This window comes from Ruditapes philippinarum, unplaced genomic scaffold, assembly GCF_026571515.1.
Source record: "Ruditapes philippinarum isolate M1 unplaced genomic scaffold, ASM2657151v2 ctg883_1_1_1_1, whole genome shotgun sequence".
NCBI classification, from domain to species: Eukaryota; Metazoa; Mollusca; class Bivalvia; order Venerida; family Veneridae; genus Ruditapes; species Ruditapes philippinarum.
The window spans coordinates 142,247-165,601 of record NW_026856024.1 but is presented as its reverse complement, the minus strand read 5'-3'; the positions used below and the strand labels follow the sequence as shown (position 1 = coordinate 165,601).

The following is a 23,355-nucleotide window of genomic DNA, read 5'->3' as shown; positions in this document are numbered from 1 at the left end:
CAAAAGCATGAAAATATTGTGTTGCATGCTTTCCATGATACCTAGACGAGTTGTAACGGATTAGTCAACACGGATTCATATCAGGAAACTCTCTCAAAACATTGTTGAATCAGAATTTTCAAAAGTTGAAAAGAAATCTGTTTTATATTTGTGATAATATAAAAAATTAACTTATGGTGCTTAGCAATATATATATATTATTGAAACAAGTTATATACCGGGAGTTTTTAAACGTGAAGTGTAATGAGAGTAAAGCGATAAATCATGAAATCAGGAAGCGTATTAAAACATGAAATATATTTGGAGCGATGAAACATGATATATACTGGGAATTATTAAACATTTGATATTTCACGAGCGATAAAATATGATAATTATATACTGCGGTGACATAAAATATTCTGGGAGCGATAAAACACAGATATACCGGGAGCGTTAAAACATAATAATAAAAACATGTAATATACGGGAAGATATAAAACATAAGATATTTTAGAAAAATAAAACAAAAATGTCTAGAGTGATAATAAAGTAAAAACGTGTCTTTTTCTGTACGAAATCTGCTGTGGTCATAGTATTATTTCTACAATAGGTTTACCTCTTACATTTGGTTTGCTAGCTATTTCTAATCATGGTCATGCAACTACATAGTTAGGTTAAGAAGCAGGCGCTTGTTTTGGTTGAGTCTACTATGTTTTGTTTAGGGGGTGAGTTGTCATACACAAATTTACAATTTATATGCATTCATTTTTTTCCAATGATTGTTATTATCTTAAATGCTTCTGGGATTGTTGTTTTATCAATTCATTTGTAAATAAGATTGTTATATGTCTATTAACGGAATAATTTTAATGAACACGAAATTAGTTCACACCTTTATGTGTATTGATAACGTGACGGTTTAAGCCAATGAAAACACATCAATATTATTACAATCAGGCAGAGAAAAGGTTTGCAAAAAGTAAATCGATAATCTTTATGTAGCAAACAAACTTTGAATTGCAAGTATTTTTTCATATCTTTTCGGCAGGTTAAACTGTCCGAGGAGGGCCAGGCATTTTCGTATCGTAAAATGGCTGCCATTTACAGTATAGTGATTATCCCAAGCACCACCGCGACTTAGCGCGGGAATTATAGATATAGCTAACCTCGATAGAAACTACCTTTTTCATATTTTATTGTAATAAATATTTACAAAATGTGTCTTTCGGGTTTTTTTTATCAATATATAACCAATAATGATGTTAATATGAATAAATAATCATATCTCAAATCTGCGACTATGACTTACAATGAAATCCTACATTTAGTGTATTAAAAAGTTTTATAATTTCCTGTAATTTTATTCTGTGATTATGCTTCAAAGCAGTCAATTGACCGTTAATTTTCTTTTCATATTTTTTTTCCTTGAAATCATTTTTCTCATCTGAAGGCATGCAACTTTAATATGATGATACATTAATTACATTCCATGAAAATGTTTAAAGATATAAAATATCTCATGACATGTTTGTTCATTTTACATTACACCTATAATGCAGCAAGCATAAAAAGTCTTCACAAAAAGTAGTATGCAATCGTACCTATATTACATACGAAAGTATGTAATATTTTTCTTGTTTAATCAATCATTGACGTTCTGAATTTTGTAATAGACCACCTACAAAGAAATAAAAAACAACAACAACAAAACCACACCCCTAAAAAACAACAACAACATGAAAAACAAACAATAATAACAATCTTTGCTTAATTGGCTTAATATAAAATATAAAAAGAGTAAACACATTCACCTCTGATTCTTTTAATAGCTACTCTTTTCCATAATGAACTATTTGATTCTGCTGTTAGACCTTCAAACACGTCTCCAAATGCGCCACGACCAATTCGTTTACCTAGTCGTAATAACCCCGTGATATTCTTCTCGTGGAATTGTATTTTCTTTACATTCTGCAGAGTTTAAATTGTTAAATCAATGATTAATTTAAATTAATATATTCGAGTATTTTGAGTATTTTATCAACGATGAGTTTAACTTGATGATTTAGCTTAATTGGTATACAAAAATATCTTATCAACGATAATTAAAACACAATAATTTAGTTTGAGTATCTTTAAAACGATGAGTAAAAAGTTTAACTATTTCCAGTATGAGGATTTATACGGAATAATTATTATTACAAAATAACCCAGTTTTGAAGAATATATACTCAGTACGGCTGTCTGCAATCAAACGCGCATCTAATGTAAAGAAAATTCATTGAATCTTCTAGTTTTGTTTAGGTGATACACATGTCAACGAGAAAAAAATCTGGTCAATAAGAAAATACCTTTTTGTTGGGACTCTGACAATCTGTAGACATATACTGTGATTGGGATAGTGTTATTGTTGTAACGTCGGAACTGTCATTGTCCGATTGTGGTATATAATATTGCCCATTCACTATCATCTGCAATCATAGAAATTAAAAGGCTTGAACAAGTATAATTACAGACAGACTGAATCTATAGCCTTACTAACAGAAAGGACTCAGGAGAAACAGAGTAAGTAATCTTCTTGTGTATTTAAAGGAAGACTTTGTGGAAACATAAAATATGATGCATGGGCTTCTCTTAGTGTTATCTAGCCTTTTTAATGACACTTTGTCATCTACTAGTAATTTCAATATAGTTATGATTTAATTTTATATTTCTTACAGGCATATTTTAGATCAAAGCATGTATAATAATCTAACCTTTTGCTAGGCTGTAATGGCGATAAGCAGTTATAAATTGTACATTGAAAGGAACTTCTTTAGTCCTTAATTTCCTTGCGAGATAATTATATCTAGTTTCAGAGACATGTCTCTATTTTTGTTTAAATTCCGGAGACAGAATGTTTGGTTGCTATAGGAACTCTGTCACATTTGATAAATGATTTTCTTTGAACTAATAAGGACATCAATCTTTGAATTATAGTAACAAGATGATACGGTTTAAAAACAAACCCTGGAAACAGGGTCTACCAATGCAACCAGAGCAGACCAAGAACAGAAACAGACTCATCAAGATTGGCACTGGCCGCTTTTCAGTATATACATATTTAGAAATTTCCCTAAAATGTTAAATGTTATTGTCGTAATTGAAATTCGAGAAATTTAGCAGGGTAAGGGTTACTTTCAAAACAAACGATGAACTCAACCGCCAAAACAAAAAGACTCTCAAGTTGGGTTTATATATTATTTAGAATTTTAAATGTAGAATGTTAGTTGCGTAATTGATTAATTTCGGCTACGATGGCGAGTTTAAATATATATTAACGATTGCTGTATAGGTGACAAAATTATTTATAATGATTTTTTTCTTCAGTCATCAATTAATATCATTATGTGCAAAACACGTTAATAAGATAATAAAATAAACTCATTTGATCAAGTCAAATGTTTGCCAATCAACACAAAACAATAATACCTTGTTTATTAATTTAGTTTCTGACTTTATGTAAAAGCTGACATCTAAACAATGATAATACGAAACCTTAATGTAAAGAGAAAATAAATCATCAATGCCAAAGTAAAGATAATTAAACACAAAGCCGATCATAAATATTATATCAGTACTCAATTACTGTCGTTAACTGATATTTCATAAAAAAATGTATTTCGCGACTCATTAAACTTTCGCTGGAACAAAACAATTAAATAATATTTATACACTATCGAGATTTTTAGGAAAATATCTCATACCCTAATTGGTCTTTTCATTGACTTGCCCTTTTTGTTCCAAATACAAAGGTAAAAGAAAGTTGCACACGTTGTTATGACGACCAGAATGAGAACAACTGTAAGAACAATGTAGCCTGATCTATGTAAAGCTGAAATTATAAGAATAATACATTATAAGAGTATCCTTGAATGGTTATAGTAAAGTTATTTGTCATACTTTTGAACTTATTGACAACTGATTTATATCGTTTAGGCTCATCATACTGACAAAGTGTTCCTATGACGACCTAAACATATATCTTTTGGTATACGCCAAAAGTCGGAAAAGGAACCCTGACGTCTTTTTTTTGTCAGCTAGCCATACTAAGTTTTTCTGCTATGTTTCAAGTAAGTTTTATGCGGCGACTGTTGCGACCCTATGCTGTTCTAGCCTCCTCGGACGCCCTGAAAAAGCCGACCTTAGGTATGTTCCCTAGGGCGGCCAAAGATTCAATAGAAACACCATAGACGCATGCTTGGAGCGCACCAGATCGTCGATAGGACCAAATCAAAGCCTCAGGGACGACAACCTTTAAAATCAACACTAAATTAAATCGTGGAGAATACAAGAATTCCATGTATATCTGAGAAAAGTCATGCCTCTGATATTGGGAAAATTCATTATTTTCATAGGACATTTACAAGTTATTCAAGGCATCCAATTTTCAGCAATTTTCTAGCAAAATGTACTATGGATAAAGAAGCAAAACTGTGTAAATCGGATCCCAATTAGTCTGGAAAAACGGATGTAATTCATCCTTTTAACGATGCGTAGAACAATCTGAATTGTTTCCGTAATATGACGATACTCAATGGTCATAGAAACTGATAACATGATAAAAATCAATAAATCAATCAATCAACGAACAGATTAAAATCAATCAATCAATCAAATCAATCAAATCAATCAAACAATCAATAACTAGATCAACAATTGAGGGGTACAATCTACCTGTGTTAACCAATTCTGTGCAATCAAGTCCACCAACATCGAATAAGCTCATGTTCACGTACTGGGGAGTTTCGCAGAAAATTTCCTCTTTTGTATTACCCATCTTTACCCAAGATATAAGCCATTTTAGATTACAACCGCAATGCCATGGATTATTTCCAAGTGCTCTAGAATTAATCAAGATTCATAAATAATTCGTATTTCTAAACTTGTTTTTTTATCTTATAAGCAATTGTCTTTGTGTTTAAATTCTTGTTTTGTGTATGCTATATCTTGGCAACTAAAATAATCAATTTCACACGGAAATACATGTACTATGAAAAACTATAGTTTATTCACCGCCGTATCGTTCAATAGTGTACCATTTATTCGTGATCTATACAGATTGTTTCATGAAAATATTTTTAAGTGTTACATTTAATATGATTAAGTATTTAGAAAATGCATGAAGTATCGCCCTTGAGTCTGAAAGATGAAAAGAAATGAGTGCAAAGCGACAATATTAATGAGTGTTGTCTGAAATCGCTAAAACGTTATATTTGTGAACCTTTTTTAAAAAAAAATTTGTTTCTTACATGTTGAAGGATACATTTTCTATAAGGGGAGACAATTCCACTGGAAGCGTTGTTAAATTGTTCCAACTGATGTGCCTGGAAATAAAATGGCTAATTTTGATTGATGTACACTGTTTGAATTAATTGGAAAAACAGAAAGTATTTCAATATGTTTTTATCTGTTGAAGAACATAATGTTGTGAAGACGTTTACACGACATACACAGCAACCTAACGATGATAAAGCTGTTACACAGTCAGTTATTCCTTTTAGATAATTAAAGAAGCAAGCGCTTCAATGGAGTTTTGTGCTGTTATAAACGAATTCAATTACTTAAAATGAAAATAGAAGCGAATTTATAAACTTATTATGTGCGTAAAGATTGTAAGCTACATTAAAGGAGCCGTTGTATTTTTTTAGTTAGGTTATAGGTCGCAACAGCAAGTAAATGTTATATAGCGACTTTCCAGCGATACTGTGGAGGAAAACCTCATGTGCCCCTCCATATATCATTTTAGATATGAACGGGCACCTGAGTAGAACTACCGTCGTTTCATAAGCGAGCTGGATAGCACTCTTATATGAAAGAATCCAAAAGCCTAGTCGGGATTGAAACCCTCAGCTGTGAGGGACAAGTGGTAACGACTCTGCTATGGACGGCATTTTAAAACTATTGCAAATGAACGTCTTTGTGTTATTTTGGCAAATACAATGCTTGCATTTCTAAACTAATGACTGTTTGCATTTGATTGATTTCTTGTCAAATATTTTACTTCACTTATATATATCTTCAATAAAGTGCATGTAGCTTTATAGACATTTCTACTAAAGTCAATCTAAGTCTGCAGATTTATAAGCTTACTCTTGACCTATCGGACAATTAACTCCTAGCAGAGAGTTGAGAAATAAATTTTTATCTACATTAAAAAACCAAATTCTGACTATTGAAGTTAAGAAATCCATTACTTTAAACAATTGGAATGTAAAAATCTTTTAACTGAAATTTTCACTTTTTTCAATATGTGTAGATGGGTATTGGGAGAGGGGGAAGGGGAGGGGCTGATTAGAGTATAGAGGTCAAGTATTGCGTTTTATAATTGTTGTCATCTATACTGTACTCTAAAGTATTTTCACAAGTCAGAGTAAACATTAACGCTATTAAGACAGTGCCATTATCACCTTTATCACTTTTCAGCAGAAGATAAGTAAGCTTTTCATCAATGTGCTCCTAAGTGAATAAAAAATGTCCGCCTTTTAAGTGCTGTCGCCTGTATTTTAAGTGCCGTTGCGTTAAATTCATTGATTCCTTTCTTTAAATTGCAGACGAAATGCACTCGCGTTTTATTTTGACAAATATTTTGGCAAATGAACAACAACTTTATTTGTAAAGATTATTTAGAGAAAGTATGAACTCTTTTATACTCTTGTAAACATATAAAAAAATTTGTTTCAATTCTTTTTACAAATTTATATACTATGCTGATCAAAATGGTTTTAGATTTTTTTTTAAATTTTGATGAAAGAACAACAATACATCAGACCTTATACTTACAACTCTTGCAGATTATGTAAATACAGAACACCCCGTTGAACGCTGTCTAAACTGTTATTTCTAATATCTCTGTGAATGACAAATAGCCAGTACGTTAGAAACATTTCACATAACTCATTAGAAATAATTCATATAAACTATAAGAAATAATTAATATAACCCATCAAGAATAAATCATTTAACGCGCTGTTCATATAACATATTTGAAATAATTCATACAACTAAAAAGTAATAATTCATATAACATGTTAAAATAATACATAGTGTGTATGTTTTGCTATTTTGACTACTAAAATTTATATCTTATTTCTAATGTTATGATTGTGAAAATATTTAATAAGAATCTCATAACATATTATTTCCTGACTATTCAGACATCATATGGATCATATGATCATTATTTTATTCGCAGCATAATTCTCCTCAATTACTGGTGTGTAATTCACCGAATAGAGGTCCACTTCCAGGATTCCTACAATGCTATACAGTTCACACGTCTGTTTTAAAATCGTTTCATTTATCTAAGAGATTTGGTGTAGAGATACTTCTACAAAACTCTCTACTCTCGGATATTGTTTGCTGGGATTAAAGGGATTGAAAAATACAATTAATTTATGTGCCCAAAATAAGCTTTATTATAAAAAACGAACATTGATAAAAAATGTTGAACTATATTGAACGTAAAAGTAATTTTCCTGACGTCATTTGACAAGGGAATAGTGTGAGTCGAGTTAGAATTTTTAATATTACACACGTGTAATATAACATCGTTGTGGCGTCATTTTTGTCTTTAAAGTCCATAAGGAAATGTCGCATGGATGTGCGCGTAAACAAGTTGTGTAAACAAGTTTATTTTCGTTTATTTTAATGCGTTTAGTCACGTAATAAAACGAATCTCCCATTCGTTGCCATATGATATACATGTAAACCTCTCTTAAACTCACCCACAAAATGTTATACAGCACTTTCTTGGCCATTTTCAAAATATTACATAATTGTTTTGTGCTGTCGATATCAATAAAATTTAATGTAACGCGTGACCATCGAATACATTTCCATTCTGGACGAGTGTGTGTATTTCACCTTGTAACTTTATATTATAAAATCAATACATATAATGATTTATTCTTCTACAAGCTGGTATCACTAACAAAATCTGAGAAAATACATTTGAAATGCATACTTCTATAAAAAAATAATTTATACGTGAAATGAGTTGTTTTGATCTCTCATTTCACATGTTTTGAAACGCTTTGATCACTTGATTGCTTGTCCATATACTAGCACAAACTTTGTGATTATCATCAAGTTATTGTAAATAAAGTTAATGAAACAGCTGTTGATATGCCAGCTGATCTTAAATGCAACTTTTAAGTCTTTGAACCGGCTGGCTGAAAAGTATAAAAGTACGAACACTGTGCAGGTTATTTGTTGGACTTCTAGTTCTATCAATTGTATAATAAAATTTTGTTCGAAGAGGGTATACTCTAGTCAGCTTGTCTGTTGAATGGCCAGTCTGGACGCACATGTGAAATCTTGTGTATGTCCTGCCATCCTTTTGCTTGTATTTTGGTCCTATTCAGGCTAAGCCAATTATCGTTTTCTTTGCCTATCTTCTTGAGTGGCATGAAATGTGATACGTTTTCGTATTACACAATTTTCACATACATGTATATGCTCTCTTCTACTTTTTGACATGTGACATTTTCGTTTATATTGCAAGGGGATGAGTAGTGGTACAAAACACACTTTTGACATATTCGTACACATCTCTCTGACACACGTATGAAACATTTCGTAACTATTTAACACACATGTAAAGTATTTCGCGGTTGAACAGCTGTACACTTGCCATTTGATGTAATTTGTTACGCTATTCATAAATAGTACTAATGAATGTAAATAGTTAAGTACTGATAGGATAAACGTTGAATAATTATGTCTCCCCCACCTCGGGGGGAGACATATTGTTTTTGCCCTGTCCGTCCGTCCGTCAGTCAGTCCGTCCGTCCGTCAGTCCGTCCGTCCATTCTTCGTTTCCGGACGATAACTAGAGTTCCTTTTGACCTACAGCCCTCAAACTTCATAGGATGATTGGTCTTATAGAGCTGATGATCCCTAATGTTTTTGGGGTCAGTAGGTCAAAGGTCAAGGTCACACTGACCGTTGGTCAATTTCTCGTTTCCGGATGATAACTAGAGATCCTTTAGACCTACAGACCTCAAACTTCATAGGATGATTGGTCTTATTGAGCAGATGATCCCTATTGTTTTTGGGGTCAGTAGTTCAAAGGTCAAGGTCACAGTGACCGTTGGTCAATTTCTCGTTTCCGGATGATAACTAGAGTTCCTTTTGACCTACAGCCCTCAAACTTCATAGGATGATTGGTCTTATAGAGCAGATGATCCCTATTGTTTTTGGGGTCAGTAGGTCAAAGGTCAAGGTCACAGTGACCGTTGGTCAATTTCTCATTTCCGGATGATAACTAGAGTTCCTTTTGACCTACAACCCTCAAACTTCATAGGATGATTGGTCTTATTAATCAACCTTGTATATAAACCTCCGTCATTGCCGATTAACTTGTTCCTTCAAAAGCTTACCCTTGTCTTGGAAAATTCACCAACAGAAAACTGCATAGTTCTAGGAGACTTCAACATTGACCTCATTCAATATTTAGAACATCCATTGACCCACACTATGTTACGACATCGCTTTAAACAAATAATAAACAAGGCTACTACAGCACACAACACACTTATTGACCATATCTACCAGAGAGGCTTGATTGTGAAAACGAGTGGAGTCATCCCAACACACTACAGTTATCATGATTTTACATACATTGTAATTTGAGTTGTCTTTCAATAGTGTAAAAAAATCTGACAATATGAACGTTTGTTTCAAGTATCATCAAAATCCTTTAAAGGTTTGAAGAATTATGGAGCAGACACAATTTCATTTAATTTCATTTGTGAAACTATATATGATATGACCATCAAGTGCAATTTCGTTTGACGCCCGCCTGCCATACGCTGATTGAATAACCAGGATTTTCAAAATTGAATACCTGGTTAAAAACAAACAGTTTAGGAAGCATCTTCTCATACAACCTTAACAATAGAAACCATCCATAGACAGCCTTCATTGAAGTGACTACCGGGTATTTACATTATCTTATCTCCATTTCCATTCCTGTTTCCATTCACAGTTATTCTCAGCAGTGGGGGAGACATGCGCTTTTTTACAAAAGCATCCTCTAGTTTAAATAGAAGTGGTATTAAACCGATGGATATGAAGCAGTTGAAAGGTGTTTAAAGTCTTAAAAACACAGATAGCAATTAAAAGAAAATAAAAATGATTAATGATTGTCTTTCCATTTATTTTCTGCTTGAAGAAACCCAAAGATACATTAAATGCTTTTATGAGAAACTTCAAAAGTAAAACAGGTGGATCATTTGTTGGACAGTAACCTTAAGAAGAAAATGTTGTTTTTTTTCAAAATAGTAAGTCTTTCTTAATGAGAAATAGAAAAGGTCATATGGTGACTTTCCAGATTTTCTAGTGGAGGAAGACCTGAGGTGCCCCTACGTGCATTATTTCAGGCACGAGCGGGTACCCGAGTAGAACCGCCATTAGCTTCCTTACATAAAATATATAAAATTGTATAGACAAAAAACCTTAAATATTAATTGAAATTATTATTATGTTTTATGTGAGGTATCAATAAAGTATATGCAATTTAATCGTGGATTATAATTGTTAATTTTTAACGCATTGTTAGTTTTTATTAACTGCTCTCAACATTATATTCTGACCCTATGTTAATACTCTTTAATAGTTCGTATATTTAGATTGCTAGTTCAGGAATTTAAAGAAACGCTAGAAAGAAAAGAATGTAATTATAACATTACTTATAGTATTAAAAGTACATTGATTTCTCGAAAGATATATTATAAAAGAGCAATGTCACAAATACCATTTTGTTGAGCAGTATATGTCATACACATGTGGGATATATTTGAAAGTGAAAATGACATCTGTCTCATGTGATATTCGTCTTGTCGATAATGAATGTAAAAAACAATAACGGCTATGTCACAATATGATATCCTATATAATAAAAATTATCATCATCAACATTATCATCATCATCATCATTGCAATCTTTGTAATTATGCTTGTTGATCGTTACGTTGTCATGATGATAATGATGATGGTGGTGGTGACCATGTGACGATTGTTGTGATGATGCAGTCTTAAAGATGATCGTGAAGATGATGATAATATTGATGGTGATAATTTTTTATAATTGTGGTGTTGTTGATGATGGTTACACTTATGCTGATAATTTGTCTTATTGCCTGTGCTGCTCATTTGAAACATGATGCTTTTTTGCGCTAGTAGTCATGCGCTAATTGTGATGATGGTCAGTATGATGAACGTAGATAAATGCGATGATGATTATATCATACATGTTAATGATCGTGTGCTGCTTCTGGTGATGAAAATGACGAACACATTATCAGTCATATTATTATGTTAAAATAAGCTTTGTACATAAGATGTGCAATAAATGTCTGATTTTTTAAAAGAAAAAGTTTTCCTTTCACAACTGATGATAAATTAGATGGATGCATGCCAATTTAGTTTTTCTGTGTCTACAGATTTGTTTTTGTGTGCATATAAGAACTTAAACCACACGAAAACGTCAGATTTTATGTACCATATCACTTTGATACCCGCGTCATTATCACGCGCCTGATGCGTGCAATTTCGACCTGTAACACATACGGCGACACACATTCTATTGCTAAGCGCTCAATTGTAATTCACATGGAATGCAAGTAAATATGCATGGATATCATATATCACTTCAAATCAAATCAATTTCAGGCAAAATGAGAAGTGAATAAATACAAAAGACGTATATTTCTTAATGAGCGTCCGTCACGCCATGAACCTATAACAATATACTATGTTATTCAATAACTCCAGGAAAAGAACAGCGTCATTTAATCATCGGAACGACAATACGACACATCAACCGGTAAAAGCACTAGCTGGGGGAAATAACAGAATTTATTTTAGTTCGATAGTGTAGGAAGCTATAAGCTTATAGACACACTTTCAAATTCGTTCCTGGAACCAACCAGTACTGAGCAATGAGTGTAAAGTTTCTTGCTCAAGGAAACAATGACTTACCCCTGACGGGGTTTGAACCAATGCGGCTACCGATCATGAGATTACTAGTATGACGCGTTAACCACTCGGCCATGCCGCCACTTATATTAAATAATAAATATTATTTGCCGACTCCTATAAGATTTTAAGAGGAAGCTTTGCAAGAACCGTACTCATTGCTAAGTATTGAATGTAAAAGGGGAATGTTCCATTTTGTAAAACATTATTTCAGAAAGCTTAGATTTAAAGGCACAATATACCTTAAAATGCATAATTTTGCTTTTTCATTGTTATATTCAAAATCTTCTCGTTTAGTGTTCTGTAAAAGTTTCCCAAACGAAAAAAAAATTCATTGGCCGTAAACCTGACCCATTATTTGCTTCTTTTGCGTTTTGATAATTTGTACATACATGTTCTTTATCCATTTTTACAACATTATAAAATACATGTATGCCCTTTTTACAGAAGTAATAGTTTCTATTTCGGGCCTGTAACCATATTCCTGATGAATACCAATGGGTTGCAAGGATAATTTTGAATGCTTCTATAATTTCTAAAACGTCCCAAACTTTTTACAAATTCATCTTAGTTTTCAATAGCGCAATGTCAATTTATTTATAGAAATTGTCATCACATTTATTCAAATTTTGATTAAAATATACAACTTTCATACATGTAAAGAATGTATGAACGGATAACTTTACTAAAGAAACCGGAAACTGATATTTCGTGTAACCTTTTCAGGGTGTAATAAAAGCTATACATACAGATTAACAAGCTCCTTCAGCCGTTTAATGTTGGATGAAATTTCCCGTATTCTGTTGTTTGTAGCATGCCTAGATAAAAAAATGTCAGTATTTGATATCAATATTTTAAGCATTGAGAAAAAAAAGATTTATATCAATCAGTCAGTTATATATTATATGTTATTTTGGTTTTGGAGTGATATATGTGGATATATTACCTGTCAAGATTTTATCACCCGAGCCGTTATCTTGGCAGGTAATATATCCACATATATCACTCCAAAACCAAAATAATAATTTTATTACCCTTCCCCTGTCGAACTTAGACGATTTTAAAATAAATCATTGCTACTTCAAATGAAAAGTCGAAATAAGATTCCCTTTAGGGTACCACAACATGACGTCACTTAAATACATGACGTATATTCTTTCGAACGTAACGAATGTAAACAAGAGAAAAGGAGAAGTCTGTTGAACGCACTTTTTTGAAATTAATATCAAGCTTTCACAAGGTCATATTTGTTTCCAATTCTGATGAGAATATGTATCATTACTCTATTTTGGTAAATATTTATCATTTGACAGTTAAAAAGTGCTTGTAAATCGGAATTTACATCGTGTACGATCAAACCGTACGCGCATCGCCACAGCGCATGTTGTTTACAACGTGGGGTACTCAACGGGGAAATTTAGCGTGCAAATTACCTGTCTGGCTCGGTAATATCAATTTCTTTCGGTTGATTAATATCCAATCAAAATGCGGAAAAATTCTGGTAATAAAGGGTAATAAATATTTATATATGTATTTCAATATGATGGCTTAAATGACATTATGCCCTTCCAAGTGAAAATTGTGAGAGTACATATCTTTACATTTTGCCGCAATTGTGTTCAACTTGATATTTTATTTTACAAAAAGAAATAATCAATAATCCGCGTGACACATGAACTTTTCTAAAAAAATATGTTTTGGAATGAAGCAGTAACGTTCAAATTAAAATAAGATGGGGTAATCTTTTTATCATTTATAGTATTTTTTATATTTTATTCTTTACATTTTTTTTCAATATCAATTATTGGTCAATTACCATTATAATAGTCAATCACTTGAAATATATAACTAATTCAACTTTAACTGACAGCGAAACACGAGCAAAATGTCACTTTAAATGAAAGCTACATACAGGATACAATATGGTCAATTCATTGCCTAAAGGTATTAGTTATGTCACTGGCTTTTCCTCATGTAAAAAAATGTGTGGATACATAGTTTCCAAACCCTTGTTAGTTTTTCTATACAATATCCTATAGGTACCCACAAAATGGTGTTGCAAGCTTGAATAAATACAAGCTTCATTTGAAATCACTCTAGAACAATAAGAACAACTGACCTAAAATATAGAGGAAGAACGCAATTTTGCTGCTGTGCTGTTCGTGCAAAATGTTCAATACTTTATTGAACCCATTGAATGTAATCAACAGTAAAACGTAGGTGTCACCAAATAGGCTATGTCAAGTAAAAGTTCATATTTTTGCATCATTGAAAGCTACATTTAATATTATAAAGATAATTTGAGAAGTTACAAATTATTAAAACTCACATAAACTTTATTCTTGGTGGCGTAAAAGCAAAGTAAGGTATTTCCTTGAGGCGGTTATGGTCAAAGTATCTGTAAAATAAATGCAATATACAGCATTGTTTCTTACAGTCATAACAAAAAATTATAATTGACAAGATGTTTTATATTTCCTTTTAGATTTAAAGAACATCATTTTTAATTTATATCAACAATTAAATATTAAAAACAACAATTTAATATTAAAAACATTCGAAATAATAAAGTGTTCTCTAACAAAAAAATCATAGTTTCAGCATTTGAAGTGATAGATAGTGACAACATTACTAAAACTTCATGAGCACAAGTTTGAAAGAGTATATGATTTTTAATGTTCATAAATAATATGTCTAAGACAGCCTACACATATTTACTATAAATTAACTATAAAAAGAGTAAAACCCTGTAGGAAATGAAGATGTCTTTGTCTCTAAAAGTGCACTTCAGGATTAGAATTATATAAAACAAACTCGATGTACAGCTGAAATTACATGTTATATTGATTCAGTCTAACACAGCCTACACATATTAACTATAAATTAACTATAAAAAGTAAAACGATGTAGGAAATGAAGATGGTTTTTCTCTAATAATGCACTTCAGTACTAAAATTATATAAAACAAACTAGAAGAACAGCTGAAATTTCGTGTTATATTGATTCCGTCTAAGACAGCCTACACATATTGAGTATAAATTAACTATAAAAAGTAAAACGCTGTATGAAATGAAGATGTTTTTTTTTCTTCAAAAAAAGCACTTCAGTACTAAAGTTTTAATTATATACATTGTCAAATTAAATGTACAGCTGAAGTTTTTTGTTATATTGTTTCAGTTACAAATTTTTAACAATCTGAACACCAAACACTGTCGGGTCTTCTTCCTGATTCCAATCAGCAATGATGTCGTGTGAGGAACCATGGTGGTAACAGGGCTTAATATTGGACAAAACATAAAAAGTGAATTTATTACCCCGATGTCAATGAGTCATTAATAATTCTTAAAGTTGCTCAATTAAATATCTTTTTACTCACATGACTATGAGTGAAGGCACATTCCGGAAAGCATTCCTGGAAATATTGTTCAATTTGTTGTTCTGGAGGGAACTGAAAAAGAAATCACCATGCTGGTATTCTTAATGATTGACCTCCAGAGGTTTAAATTTAAAATTCAACTGCTATGGTTTAACTACTTTAATAGTGCTAATTTTGAGTTTGTTTATAAAAAAGGAAGCAGGAAACAAATAAAAACGTTAGTATTACAAATAAACATGCGTGCAAAATTCTCAAAAGTACGTCTGAAAAAAGTGAAAGAAATTTATAAAATATTTAATTGTTCAACATGATAGAATACTATTTGTCATCAATTTAATAAGTTGAATGAAATATTGTTTTGCATTTTACGATTATTTAAAAAACTAGTATTATTTTTTTCCAAAACAAATCTAGAATTAAAACAGTGTAACGATGAAACCCTTTTCATGAAAGACCTATTGTATAATTAAAAGTATACAAATGAATAGCCACTTATAATAATTATGTTTTTTTTGTCTTCTTTTAAGACACATCTATTCTTTTTTTAGGGTCACATGGCGACTAAATGCTTTACCTCTTCAGGAGGAAGACCTCAAGTGCCAATCTGTGCATAATTTCATGCATAAGCTCACTTATACCACCGACCTTTCTTAAACTATCTAGATTGCTTCGTTAAATGAACTTATTCAAACACCTAGGCTGGATTCGTTCTCACTTCGGTAAGGTTTCAGAGATTTGATGTCTGCAATCTTACCTTTTTGGCTTGAAGGCCCTTATTTCAAAAGCTATTTTTCAGAATACAGGATTTTGAAAAGGACATGAATTCAAACAAACTTATTTGAGAATTAATCAGATTTTTCGTACTTACATTTCATTTAGCTCCGGCAAGTTGATAAATGTATTAGGAAGGATTGTTTTAAGACGGTTGTTGGACAGGTTTCTAAAAGAAAAACATAAAATGCAATTATTTCTGAAATATAAAAATGTCAAGGATGTAAATGGAAACATTTATGGTTATATTTTGCGAGGCAAATTTTCCGAGGGAAAGGTATCATTATTAGGAGCAAAGAAGAACTTTTTACTAGTTTACTAGACCCTGTATTACTATATACCTTTATCTTTCATCTAGCCCAAGTTTTTGCAATATTCAACAAGCAATTATGTTAACACGTTGACAAAGCGCCGAACTAGATGTGGGCTTCAAATGACTGTCTTTGAACAAAGCTAGCTATAGTGTTGCAACATTTAATTGTCAGTCAATGTTGTATTTTTATATCTTCACGTACTATTTACATGAGAAAACACTTTTTTTTCAAATATTGATTGTTGATAAATTACTATATAAACATTTTAACGGGAATTCTACGTGACACTGCCAAAGGGTTCAATTATTTATTAAGATAACAATCTATTTTGATTAGGTTCCTAAAGCCGTTTAAATGACGTGTTCTCATGCGTGTGTTCCCAATGGGTACATTTGTATCTAGCTGATTATGAATATATATAGATACGATGTAATGCTAAGATATATACTGGATTACCGTAGTAATATCATTTCTTAATTTTGCAAATGACTTTTGGAATTATTTCTGACAACCGAGAACTTAACAAAGAAAGAAAGGGGACGGTGTCAATGGCAAACATACCGAAATGTTACAAACATGAATGTTGTTTTAACAATATCATTCATTAACAGAAAATGATGAAAAATCATAATATTAACCAAGATCGAGTTTTTCCATTTTAAAACATGGCCTTACACATAATTTTGAAGAAAATTGTTCATTTGCGCTTTTTTTTATTTCTTTCATTTACAGGAAATAATGAAAAATCTTGGAATTTACCAAAATCGAGTTTTTCCATGTCAAAACATGGCCTTATACATAATTTTGAAGAAAAATTGTCTTTTTGCGGCATTTTGTATTTCTTTCATTAACAATGATAAAATAACTTGGAAATAACCAAAATCTAGTTTACCATGTTAAAACATGGCCTTACACATCATTTTGAAGAAAAAAATGTTCTTTTGCGACATTTTTTATTTCTTTCATTTAATTGATATTGAAATCGCTGATAGAAAAAAAAATTCGTTAATTCGATAGATGCAAGGGAATACTTTTAAGATACAATAGAGGAGATTCTTAGTAGTTCTAAAGTAAAATATTCAATTTACAGGCAATTGTACACCAGAAATGCTTTTTTTCATTTCTCAAAAGAGTTTTATATTTGGCGTCCCATTATATTTTCTAAAAGGTTACGCATTGAATATGCCAATTACCTGGATCTTCTTTTGCTTTTGTAACTTTAAGAAATAAGTACAGTTATAATAATTTAATAAAAAAATTAAAGTAAAAAATAATACATTGTTTACATTTAGCTTTTTATTTTATGTTTCCGTATTTAGCGCTCTTTCTCTATGTGATAAGATTTTAACATGCCCTTAAAGCTACTATTTAAACGTTTAAAACTCATGTGTGCCCTTTTTAAAGAAGTAATACTCGGTCGTTTCGGAAAAATAACATGTCTTTAAACCTATCCAATTGTATTGTATTTAGTTATAACTTGGATAAAAGAGGGAGTTCTAGAAGATAAGAAACAATCAGTATTGATTTATAATGTGAAATTGTTTTGTTTACTTAACTGACTAAATAATCTTATAAACCATTCAATGGCTTTTTACAATACAAGATGTATTTGTGCCAGCTCAAATTATCGGTTTTTTCAACTTATTTCAATCAACTATAACCTTTAATTCCTCATAAATATTATACAAAACACAAAGCCGTTATGTGCTACTCGTTAGACATCGAAGTTACATTTATGCGATTCATTTCTTTTCTAAATTCATTTGATTGTCCAGTCAGTTTAGCAATATTGATATGACATCTAATTATCCAATTAAGCGTCTGGAAATATTATTTCCAAGATTTCTATGCCGCATGATATAGGTCTAGAGCAAAACATCCGTGTGCAAATTTTTATATCGTTCGTTCACTCCGTTTTTTTTTCTAGCAGAATAATGTTTCTATTGTGCGAAAATGACCAAAAATTAAAAGCGTTTAAATGCTCAAAGTGGCATATGAATCGCACAAAAATAGGCATTCGACACAATTCTAAGTATATTTCTTTATTATCTTTTGCATATTTTACTGTTTTAAGTGCCCAAGTTGATCTACGTATGCGCCACTTTCAAATAGGATGAGTTAGTCCTCAGTGGAGCTCCTTAAGTTACTAATTAAAAATTAAATAACAATATATGTAATCATGTCGTGAGTCATATGGAAATATACATACATACTTTATTATAAACATGTAATTATTACTTCAAAAATGTTGGTAGTTCAATTTTCGTAACATCAGTTAATTTGGATTATGAAAAGAAATTCAAGTTATGGTTGTCTTATATTTCTAGGCAGGGTTATTGTATTTTCATAAAATGTTCGTTCTTTGTTGGATATTTTTAATTCCCAGTGTTCACCCAGAGTTTTAAGCAGCATGCCTCGATATTCATGCTTATTTGCATGAACATTTTGACAATGTATCTAAAAGTTAATTATTGTGAAGTGAACCAAAAAAGAGTAAACATGTAAACATTGCACTTTCAATCCACGTAAACTACCAAAAAAAGAGAAGTCAAAATATGCAAAAATAGCCCTTACTTTGTAAGTTGTTTAGTAGTAATAAGACGATAAATATTGCAAAATCAGTCATTAAACATGTAAATTATTACCCGAATCTTAAATCTTTTAACTTTTCTTATAATCATTGTACATTTTTTTTCTCACTTTTATGCTTTCTTGAAATATGTTGGCTCATCCGGAGGCATTCAGCTTTAAGGCGAAACTATTTTACAACGACCAATATATTACAAATATGATAATGCTGACAAATACTCCAGCATTATTTTGTTTGCTTAAAAAACAAAAAAACAACAAAAAAACAACAAAAAACAATGGTTTTAAACTTTTAAAACTATTGTTGATTTTCTTTTTGATAAATAAATGCATATACTTACATACTTTGTAATGACGTCATATTACTGAAAGATTGCACATCGAGAACTGAAATCGTATTGCCTCTAAGATTACTGAAAGTAATTAAAGAATTTTTACTCATAACTGATATTAACAAATGCACTTATTTGGAAAAAAATAATTTCAATATGAATCACAAGAAATACGAATTAAACCACGTGACAGGCGGCATATTAAATAATTCTACTTACATATATCGGAGTCTCGGTAGATTGGATAAAACCCCTGTTGGAATCTCAGTTATATCACAGTTGTTAATTTCACTGAAAAAAATGAACAGTACATTCTCAGTTATTTATGATAGATAATCTAATTTATATAGATATGTAAACACAGTGTTTAAGCTCATGAATCAACGCCAATAACATAATGACGTCATTACTATAACCATTTTTGACTTTTTCGTTTACAGTAAAACTTAACTATGCTTTGTTTTTTCTAGTTTTGCCCCCATTAGTCCAACTTTCAGACTGTCCTGGATAGTTATTACCAATTTTCTCCGCAAGCGACCGAGTACTAATCGCACATGATTTCTAAATCAGCTGCTAAGACAAATTACCATTTGACTCAATGTCAGAGATAAGTTGTCATGGAAATTTTTTTGCACCTCCCGAGATTTAAACAAGGACCAAGGTTCAAACAAGTGACCCCGGCTCTGATCAAATAATCTGAAGAGCTCACTATTGAGCTAAGAGGGTGGACTATGAATAAAGGCACCGCTTGAAAAATGTATGAATATTTATGATTAATGACACATGAAAGGTAATTAACTTAAAACGTAGATGCATCATCGGGAAAGCAAATAATGACCTTTGAAAACACGTTTTCTAATGGATCTGGTCTTAAATTATTGTAAGGCTGTCTGGCCCACTAATCTTGATTATACTAACGGCGATAAATGATCTGACATCGAGCAAAGTACAACCTCATTAGAACAAATATATACTAGGTTTTTTCCTGCGACATATTTTCTTATGTGTTGGGATTAATTTGCGTGGAAATTTGATTTATACCATCTATTTTGAAGTTCATTTGTCGTAATTGAACGACTTCACCTACTTGTGCATGAAGCTTAATTGCAAATCCTTTTTTATTCTTACTTTTTCAAAAATTTATTGAATATTTTATATGCTACTACGATGTTTGTTTTTTAATCTCAAATCCTTGATACCGTAAATGGACTTGCCTATCTTTGAATATGGACTTAACCATTCATCATTTTTAGGGAAAAAATCGAAATATGAATTGACTGAAATGAACAGCACAGAGTATGATCAGACAAATCTGATGTGCTGGCTAGGCATTAACACCTTCAATAATTTGTACACGAATGAAATAAACAAACAACAACACATTTAAACGTGAATTTTGCATTTGGTCCTCTTTAAAATATCATAAATGATCGAAAACATATAAAAACACTGAATAGTAGATATCATTCAAATATAAACAACAAACTAAAATGAAAGCGTCACTTGCTGGACCTAATGTATTTTGATGGATGCATAGTTCTTTTGTAGTATAAATTTTAGCGTAAGATCTTGTTCGGCAGTCAGAAACACTTCATATAAGCGACATCCTCTTACTGCTTGTTCTGTCCTAATACCGTTACACAAATGGTATAATGTAAGTATATGAAATAAAACTTACAGATCGACAATGAACTTTCTGACGCGATCTGACAATGCATTGACTAGTCCCGACAATGTAAAATTGCTTTCACGAACAGATCTGAAAAACACGGAAACAAAAAAGTAAATTCGGTGTAGATTATAACGTGCAAAGAGCTCCAATCATTTACAGAATGACTAGCTAGACAATAAATTCTGAATATTCTCAGCGGCAGACAGTCGTTTTCGATCATTACGCTATGAATCAGACAGAATATATTGATATATATTAAACTAATGTCCCCTTTCTCCACTAGTCTTTTCTTTGATGTATTTACAAAGAACGCTTTCTTATCTAAATATTAAGTTATTCTTAAGCCGATACTATGGGGTGTGTGGACGGTATATTGCATTTACCACTGCCGTCTATGACACTTACATTAAGTAAGGTGCTGTAATGCATATATCTCTGTGTAATCCTAGTCTGTTGAATAGTTTAGTGGATGAAAATAAGAAATCCATCACAATGTATTTGTTACCAAAACAACATATATATAAGTCAATGTTTTAAGTTAAATCTATTGTTTTTTCAGATAAAATAGCAGGGATCTATCATTTGCTGAATCAGCTGTAGAATATATTACGGTTCGCTTTGATGAACATGAATTTCTTAATTGTTCTGTCATTAAATCGACAACAATCTGGCCAAAAGATTTAGAAATTTTGTAAATGATTATGTAAAACCACATAACGCAAGGTAGTTAGTTATATGATTACAGTGTTAAATGGACTGAATTATAAATTATTATCATCATTAAGGGTAAGCTCTAACCATTCACTATTTTTATGCCTTTAATGCAAAGTCAACAAAGAATAATAAACAAAATGAATATTATATTTATAAATATGAAGTAAATAAGCGAACGGTGAGAAAAAATATTGATCAGCTACTGTAACATTACAAATTGCTTAAGGCAATTTTATAAAACATAATCTGCATGTAGATGTTTCTGTAATATATAATAATATAAAAAAATAGATTTAATGCAAATTTAATGCGAATGCCTTGGCAAATGAACAAAAAAAAGAATTTTGTTAGCATTTGATCCAAGCAAAAATTAGTGTATTAAAATATGATGAATAAATGGGGTAGAACTAATGAGTTGGTAATGCATTAACATGCATAGATCTAATGCGACTATCAAACTATTACGGTATTCTAGATAAGAGTTTAGCTACAGTCTTATTCCCCCAGTTATTGACCATCGACTAGCCACTATCCAGGCTGCTCGAGGTTCTCTTCAACTAAACATTTTGTGAAAATAACAAATCCACCGTTTTTACCTATATCTTTTGGAATGATTTACCACAATAATATAATAATACATATACATCTCAATTATGTGAATTTAAAACAATAGTTTTGTATACACTGTATAATAGAAAGGAGATTTTAGCAGTAAAAAAAAAGAAAAAAAAAAAAAAAAAAAAAACTTACAGAATATAAACACGAGAGGTATTTTCCAGGCATGATGGTAAATATTTCAGGGACTCGTCATTAACTCCATGCAGCATCCTGTAAAAATGAAAACAAAGATTAAAACGATAAACAAAAAAAATTATTATCACATAATTGACAAAGTAAATAAAAAAGTAAATCAAAAGCGAATTTAAATAGGAAACAAACAATTAATTTTTTTTTACACAACAAGTTTTTGTATGCTGTATGTTGTAACACCAATATCAGTAGCAGGTGCAGCAGCTGCATTGTAGAAAAAATACGACAAAAATAGTAATAAAAACAAATTAATTAAAAATTGTCATTATTCATCATGTACAAGACCAATCATAGCGAGTCTGCAATTTTCATATAATTATGTTGTGGTCTATGCTACCGAGGGATCACTTTTCAACAATAATTTATTGTTACTAGTTCTCTGTTAAAATATCACATTAAACACATTTTGAGCGAAATTCAAATATTTGAAATATAAATGTTCATATTATATATATGTAAGCCAGCCCACATCGTATTTATATGGTGTAAATATGTGGATTGATGGATATATTTTCTTCTTCGTTATAGAAGTTGAAAATCTCTCGCTCAGAGCAAATGTTAAAACATATAGCTCCCGAGTGACATTTAATGACAGACATATTTTTTGATAACACAATGGTTTGAAGACCTTTTAGGTATAAAAAAATATTGTGGTCTTTATTTTGAAAGCTTTTGATTGTAAGCCGCTTTAGTTAAAACAGATTCTCGAGAGATTGGTAATTTTGAGCTATAAAAGCCGAATAACTAACTCTCATTTGCTGCTGCGCAGAAAACATA

The 23,355-nt window shown here is 31.2% G+C and overlaps 1 protein-coding gene across 4 annotated transcripts in view; it reads right to left on the bottom strand.

Moving 5' to 3' along the window:
- LOC132745153 (fibroblast growth factor receptor 2-like) overlaps positions 1–23,355 on the bottom strand; it is an 81,860-nt gene that overhangs the window by 5,550 nt on the left and 52,955 nt on the right. For all 4 annotated transcript variants that reach the window (XM_060733975.1, XM_060733972.1, XM_060733971.1 and 1 more), the window contains exons 2-15: positions 22,519–22,596; positions 21,061–21,141; positions 19,602–19,673; positions 19,392–19,463; positions 16,245–16,316; positions 15,377–15,448; positions 14,330–14,398; positions 12,750–12,818; positions 6,802–6,870; positions 5,271–5,345; positions 4,696–4,862; positions 3,726–3,853; positions 2,331–2,450; positions 1,794–1,950 (exon numbers count right to left, since the gene is read on the bottom strand). In XM_060733975.1, coding sequence (XP_060589958.1) covers positions 1,794–1,950; positions 2,331–2,450; positions 3,726–3,853; positions 4,696–4,862; positions 5,271–5,345; positions 6,802–6,870; positions 12,750–12,818; positions 14,330–14,398; positions 15,377–15,448; positions 16,245–16,316; positions 19,392–19,463; positions 19,602–19,673; positions 21,061–21,141; positions 22,519–22,595 — 1,300 coding nt within the window. In that variant the 5' untranslated portion in view covers position 22,596. The remainder of the gene's footprint in view (positions 1–1,793; positions 1,951–2,330; positions 2,451–3,725; positions 3,854–4,695; positions 4,863–5,270; positions 5,346–6,801; positions 6,871–12,749; positions 12,819–14,329; positions 14,399–15,376; positions 15,449–16,244; positions 16,317–19,391; positions 19,464–19,601; positions 19,674–21,060; positions 21,142–22,518; positions 22,597–23,355) is intronic.